At 41.3% G+C, this 7,500-nt stretch overlaps 1 protein-coding gene across 1 annotated transcript in view; it reads right to left on the bottom strand.

The window, feature by feature from the left end:
* LOC122247339 (uncharacterized) overlaps positions 1-7,500 on the bottom strand; it is a 9,220-nt gene that overhangs the window by 729 nt on the left and 991 nt on the right. The window contains exons 2-13 of the mRNA XM_086545642.1: positions 5,918-6,057; positions 5,492-5,678; positions 4,837-4,938; positions 4,433-4,544; positions 4,086-4,207; positions 3,782-3,983; positions 3,099-3,179; positions 2,861-2,994; positions 2,442-2,619; positions 925-2,330; positions 575-756; positions 15-223 (exon numbers count right to left, since the gene is read on the bottom strand). Coding sequence (XP_086401768.1) covers positions 15-223; positions 575-756; positions 925-2,330; positions 2,442-2,619; positions 2,861-2,994; positions 3,099-3,179; positions 3,782-3,983; positions 4,086-4,207; positions 4,433-4,544; positions 4,837-4,938; positions 5,492-5,678; positions 5,918-6,057 — 3,055 coding nt within the window. The remainder of the gene's footprint in view (positions 1-14; positions 224-574; positions 757-924; positions 2,331-2,441; positions 2,620-2,860; positions 2,995-3,098; positions 3,180-3,781; positions 3,984-4,085; positions 4,208-4,432; positions 4,545-4,836; positions 4,939-5,491; positions 5,679-5,917; positions 6,058-7,500) is intronic.

Below are 7,500 nucleotides of genomic sequence, written 5' to 3'. Positions count from 1 at the left end.
TAATGAGGACCCACCTGGCAAGCATGTTCCCTCGCACTCCCTGATGTGGTGCGGCTTCACGCCCGCGCACTTCTCATCAGCGACCACCAGGACAGCCCGGGCGTCGGCGCTGAGGTCAACTCGTTGTGCCTCGTCCTGGAGCATCACTACGCAGGTCACGCGGCGGTACTGCACTCCCTTGCCGCAGCTCTTGGAACACGCGCCCCAGTCTTCAACCTCATACCTGGAAACATTGTAGTTTTTTATCTTCTTGTGCTCAAGCACATTAGTTGTTTTATGGCTATTGGTTCTATTAAGAAGGCATCAAATAAAATATGAAAATATAAACTAAACTAATTAAAAAAACGCAGTTCTTTAATATCTCTATTTATTCATAAGCTACCCATGGAAGATATTGATAAATTCCTTACTTACGAAAACAACGATTTCAAACGCATTCTACTCGCGCTACTTTAATGAACCGCTTTATTTACTCCTGCCTGTTAAATGGCCTGATTTCTTACCTGATATACGTGAACTGATTTCATGGCCAAAATGAAGTTCATTCATTGACAAAACCTAGTAATTGAATCACCTTGCTGGCCCGCACGAGGGCATAACGCATTTCTCAAACTTAGTGATGGCGTCCGAATACACTTGGCATGAAGACGGGTCCAGCACCTCCTCAGTGTGCACGTCAACACACTCCTGAATGATGGGTCGCACGCCCGTCCCGCAGGTAACGCTACACGCCCCAACAGCCGTCCTTGTCATGGCCTAAAAGGAAATATACTATCAGCTTCTATTCTTTCTGCGAAGACGTATCTCAACAGACACACAGCATCACGCGGGTCCTCACTTAGGTCATCTAAATCTGATGAAGGACACAATCGAATTATCCAGATTGGCTAGAATAAGAATTAAGGGAAAAAAACTCAGACTTACCGCGGGTGCGTTTAAAGCTAGAAAAACGTCCTTCTGAGCGACGTATTCCTGTAGTCCTACAGATATTTCGGCGTCGTGTTCTGTCACCTCTGTAGTAGCATCACCTACTTGTTTTTCCTTTGGTCGCCCAACTTTTAAAGCGGTCGCTAAGTCATTGGGCTGAGTCTGCGAGACAATCTGATATCGGAAATCTAGATCGTAGTTTTCTCTGAGTATCTCAGTAGGATTTCCATCATATGAAATTTTGTCAAGGATATAGTGCTCTTTCTGCCACTCAATCGACGGGTGCCCGTCCGTGACGGCCCTGTGTCCGGTGCGAGGGTGGTACACGAAGACAGCGCCCCCGGCCTTGATGACGATGGAGACCGGCGGACAATTCTTGAAAACATATTCCAGCGACGGTGATGCTGAACATCCTGGTATCCAAGCCAACCATGACGTCGGCAACAGCTTACATAGACCGGTGGCTTGAGTTAAGACTGACGTAACTCCCTTTAAAATATCCCAAATGGTAGCCGCAGAGACCGCCATTTCACTGAGACACTTCTCGCAAGGCGGTAGCAGTTCCGAAGGTACCTTGACCGGCACTTTAGTCGTGTTGCCGTCATCAAGATTCATGAACATCACATATTTCGAACACTGGGGCTCCGGTGAACATCCAAACAGGTCGTGTAGGACAAGAGGCAAAAAATTGCAGATTTCCTTCGGTAGATTCTTAAGCTCCTCCGGAAAGCCATCCTGCAAGTTGCATTTAATGAATCCATATTTACTGATATTCTCCGTCGCGTCTGTCATTGAAGCAAACACTTCGCGTGCCGCAGTATCATCTTCACCCGTGCGGCTTAGTAGAGAATATCGTTCTCCTTTCCACAGCAGACTTAGGCCCTCATCCCCCTCACCCTTGTGGTTGTGGATGTAGGTGTAACTGTTGTTCTGCAGAGTGAGGATGATATTCTCCGGCGGGCATGACTCCGCGCCCGACGCGCCCGACGCGCCCGACGCGCCCACGCTGGGACACTGCAGAGTGGGATGCATCACGTGGGGAATGGCACCGCACACCTGAGCATCCCTCAGCGGGACTCTGACATCGTCTCCTACTTTTTCCTGGATGACCGTGTAGCTCCCGAGGTAACAGGACCCTCCTACGGGAAGATTAGAGTACGAAAGGGCCTCCTCAGTTACATTGTCAGTGTCCAAGTCCACATGTAAGATGTAGGAGGGACACTGGACGCTGCAGTTGAAGAGTGGGTGGAAGACCGGGGCGAGAAACATGCATATCGACTTGGGCAAATTGTGCAGCGAAGGGGGGAGTTGCGGCGTGTAATCACATGTGCAATTTTGTGTTGCGTTCCCCTCTGGCACAGTTATGGGCGGTTTTGCGGTTGTTGTGGTCGTTGGTTTCTGACCTGGAATTACCATATATCGTTTAATATCTACCCTGTAACTGGAATCGAAAAGGGCGCTATGTTTATCAGAAAATATATACAGTAGATACGAAACATTTTCTGTGCCCTTACCTCCCCCTGTTTGGGTTGGGTGGATGCCGAATAGTATCATGTGGTTAATGAGGTCTTGCTCAGGTCGACACTTGCCGGCAAAGCAAACCCTTTGCTGGCCACAGATGGAGCCTTCGAGGGCGGGGTGAGCCGGCTTTGTGACAATGCCGTTGGTGCAATACATATAGTTGCACAGATCCTGTAAGTTTGCAGAGTCTCATTTGATATACATTGTGCTAGCTTACTATATCATTCCTATTTTTTGTATTCATAGCAAAATATCTCTCGATTCTTGTACATATTTTATGTAATATCAGAGGATCTGCTCATAGATCAGAATCACTTAACACTAATACTTTGTAATAACTATACTAAATGTTGATTTGTATGTTTAATGATCAATTATTCCCCAGCGAAAATAAATTAGCATAAGTACTTACAAACTTTGTAATGGCAGGATAGTAATCGCGTCCGAACATGGCCTCACATTGGCTAGGCAAAGGAAAGCGATAACCCGGCGTTCTCGTTAACACTTCATTCGCTGCCGGCACATCCTGTCGGCGCAGCAGGTCTTCTAGGAAGAGGAATGGCATGAGGGCTCGTCACAAGAAAAGCCATACGGCAGAAGTCAGATTGTGAGGATATAATTCCCATTTAATACGCTGTGATGGAACTTACCTGCAATTCTGGCTGGGTTGGGCAAAGCTGCTCGACCGCCGTCGTCAAGGCACGTCGATTTCCTGAAGAGAAATATAGATGCTCGATTTTGGTATATATATCTTAAGCTAAAAACACATTAGAAAAGTACTAAATAAATGTTAAATCGTGTGACATTAATAGTTTTTATATGCGTTTCATATTATGATTTTTGTTGATATGCCTTGCAGGATTTTATTATTATTCTTTGATCATACGACTAATGGCAGAATGAGACGTATATATTAACTATCCCTCATGCCAAATCAGCTTCGTATATATCTTATATATATATACATATATATAAATATATATATGCATATATATATATATATATATATGCATATATATATATATATATATATATAGAGAGAGAGAGAGAGAGAGAGAGAGAGAGAGAGAGAGAGAGAGAGAGAGAGACGCATATATATATATATATATATATATATATATATATATATATATATATATATATATATATATATTTGTGTGTGTGTGTGTGTGTATGTATATGTGTGTGTATGTGTGTGTGTGTGTGTGTGTGTGTGTGTGTGTGTGTGTAAGTATATGTATACCTGTGTGTTTACATATAAACTTTTCTCCAGATACGTATATATAGAGATAACGATAAATTGTGAATATGTTTTTCATTAATAAATATCTACTCACTGCATTAACAAGCGTAAGAGCATAGTTCATCACGCTTGCCTCCCGGGTCTTCATCCTCCTCGGGAAGTTATTATACAAGACGTCATCGCAAAACACGGCCAGTTCGATCGTCTTTCTCCTTGTGACTGCAAGAGGTATCTCTCCGCCCTCTTCTTCGTCACCTTCCCCACTGACAGCGCCTGCTTCCTCTGGTGGGGCCTAATGATAAACCGAAAATCAGATCTTTGATCTTTGACATTTGAGCAGCAAAATAAGCTGGTCAGATCTGTCAAAATATCGCCCCAGATTCTACAGTCGTACCTTAAATCTATCAAGATCTTCCTGAAGGTCGATGCTCCCCGTCAGCTCAGCGATGTTCCTGAAGAGGGGCGCGCGTCGAGATGTGCGTCTGTTGCCTTCTGGTCCACTCATGTCGTGTTCGGCTGAGGAAAACAATGATGTAAGTTGAGCTTGAAGGGAATTCTTACTAGATTAATGCCGAATTGTGCTTTCTACTTTTTGGAGTATAGTTCTGCCTACAAATAAATCAGGAACGATAATTCAAAAGAAAACAGTTCCTCTTACAAAACAGAAAAGGTAACGTTTGCCATGTACCTATGACTTTCATTCCTTAATAATTTAGAAATAGATTGCAAGGATTTACTTACGTCCAGTGGCGCAAGTTCCTTCCGTCGATTCCCCCGTCTCTCTGCGAAATCTGTTTCGCGGAAGCTTCCCTTTCATGACGACGTGGAAGAGGTGAGGCCCGTAATTCTCTTTCTAAGATTTAAAAGGGTTTCATATATACATATATATACATATATATATATATATATATATATATATATATATATACATATATACATATATACATATACATATATATATATATATATATATATATATATATATATATATATATATATATATATATATATATATATATATATATATATATATATATAGTTGTTATTATGTATCTATTCAAAATGCAAATAAACTGAACTTTGTATGGTACCGCTTATTTTCGCATAAAAACTGTCATTAAGCTTATACTCTATGAAGAGCTCACTTTGCCTCCAGTGGCGTCTTCTTCCAGAGACAGCAGGTGGTAGAGTCGCCTCGGAAGCGGGTGAAGGATCGCAAGCTCACGAGGAGTCACTATGAGGCCGTCCTGGGAACACCAAGTAGCGAAGGAGGAAGAGATTAAGAGATATACATATATACATTTGTTTATGTACACACACGCATACATATAACACATATATATATATATATATTATATATATATATATATATATATATATATGTATATATATATGTATGTATATATGTATGTATATATGTATATATATATATATATATATATATATATATATATATATATATGCATACATACCTATATTTATTTATTTATTTATATTACATAGTTAGTATAGAGTAAAATCGAACATCAGCCAATTTTTCAAAAAGATTCTAAAATATATTTGTGTTTTCTTTACACCATAAGCAGCATAGAAGTGCTTCAGGATCTCCAAATACTATTTGCCGACTTTACCTACAGTCCCTTTGGATTAATCATAGCATTGGCGTCTATACAAATATAAACATTACATTAAGAAAAGCGTATTCATTGAACGCCGTGTACTGTAAAGTTGTGTGGCGTAGCGATTGCAATATATGGTAATAAATACTGAGAGCATAGACTGGTAAAGAAAAATATTTACCATTCCATCTCCCTCGCATGTGCTAACGGTGACAACGTAAGATGAATTGGCGGATCGGAAATGGCAGTGCGTGGCAATGTCGGGAAGGGTCACATATTCGCCATCGATGTAAACACCGAGGACGAGGTGCGGCGCCACCAGGTCGTCCACGGGCGACACTGCAGCGTCGACGTTCAGGACAGGCGATCTGGGGTTGGAAAGGCACGAGCTCTTGAATGGGTCAATGATATCATGTGTCTCTGTCTCGTATCTATGTTTGCGGGTGTCTACCTATGTGTCTGTCTGATATGTTTGTATCTCTCTCTCTCTCTCTCTCTCTCTCTCTCTCTCTCTCTCTCTCTCTCTCTCTCTCTCTCTCTCTCTCTCTCTCTCTCTCTCTCTCTCTCTCTCTCTCTCATACACACACACACACTCGCACACACTCACCTAATGATAAGCCTCCAAGAGTCCGAGTCTGGGGACTGGTCCTCGGGCGCAAACCCCGGCGTCACCAGGTAAAAGGTTGGATCAGGAAGGTCCCCAAAGAGCAGGTGTCGTTCGCGTGCGGTCAGCGCTTCCAAAATTGACTGGAAGGAGGTTGTCGATTTTAGTTATATAATTGTGATGATCTTGGCAGAGAGATTTCTTTGATTATGTGATTTGGCAGGTGCATAAATGTGTTGGTATTACATAGAACAATGCGGTTCCATTACTACCAGTAATGTTGCTATTAACCCTAGACAGGAAACGATACACTTCTCATACGAATAAGGAAACGCGGGTCAAATTCTACCCACTTTAGTAAAAAGGGCCAAATTAAGTGTGAAAACCACTCCTAATATAGCAAACTGTTACAAATCTTAAAGAATACACATCCCTTTGGTGAATCATACCGAGTACAAAGATAAAACAAAGTAAAATTTGGTTTGAGAAGTTTTTTTTTTTTCATTTCGTTTTATTGACTACGGCTGACAGCCAGAGATAAAGAAAACATGTTGAACAAACTTAATAATATTTGGTATTCCGCATCTCGGGGAATGTTCTTCTCGCAAAACAGTGCCCTAACCCTTTCCCCGGCCCCTGGGCAGTCCAGAAAATGAGGTCCTTGGAACACATGAAAAGGACTTATTATTGAACCTGTCACATATTCTGTAACATATATATTGCAATTAAATTGTTATTTGTCAAATGATATTATTGCTACAGCATGAAAACTACAGCATGCAGTTCTCCATGGATATATTTTGCATCTCTTCTAAACTTATGGTGGCGGTGGAGCAGAGTTGCTGCTTGCGTGGAGATTACGTTGAAACACACGCACACACGTTTGTGTATGTGTGTGTGTGCGAATTATGTGCAGAAGGAGAAATGTTCAGTGTAAGACTTTCCAGTCCCTGAATGGCTCATGGCTTTGTCAGCTCATTCACAAGCTCGTGTATAAATATGCGACGCAATTTATCACTATGACTCACTACTCTGCCACACAATTTGTCTTCATTACACTCACTAGAGTAAGTACTGTAATCTAATACTTACAGAAAAAAAAACAAAAAACATTTGCATATCATAGATGAGAAAGTGGGTCCAAATGGAGTCACATAAGCTTGCCAACATGGTGTAAGTGCCGGAGAGGAAGACCAACGTATTTCTCCCTCGAAAGGGCCCCATCATCTGACCCTAAATCGACTCACACTACCCAGAAACAAATTTTATGGCTATTTAGCGCCAATTTTCAAACCTAGGCGCTGTGTGTGACTCCACCCGGACCCAAAATTTCCTATCTAGGATTAACAACGTAATATATACCATAAATCTCTGTGGAAATGGTAAAAATTGTCACAACAAAAATTATGAGCAATAGTGACAAAAGTAATTATACTAACAGTAATAAAATTATGATCAGAACAATGACAGTTAAATGAGTGTTTATCACTCAGATTATGACAGGAAGTCGGTGGCAATTTGCTCAAAATGTAGCGGTAAATTATGCTATCATAATTATAATATTGATAACAATTTAAATGACAACA

This window comes from Penaeus japonicus, unplaced genomic scaffold (assembly GCF_977035675.1).
Source record: "Penaeus japonicus unplaced genomic scaffold, GWHDUDI00000001_assembly GWHDUDI00000016, whole genome shotgun sequence".
Classification (NCBI taxonomy): Eukaryota; Metazoa; Arthropoda; class Malacostraca; order Decapoda; family Penaeidae; genus Penaeus; species Penaeus japonicus.
The sequence above is the reverse complement of the archived record's forward strand: the minus strand, read 5'-3'. Positions and strand labels throughout refer to the sequence as shown.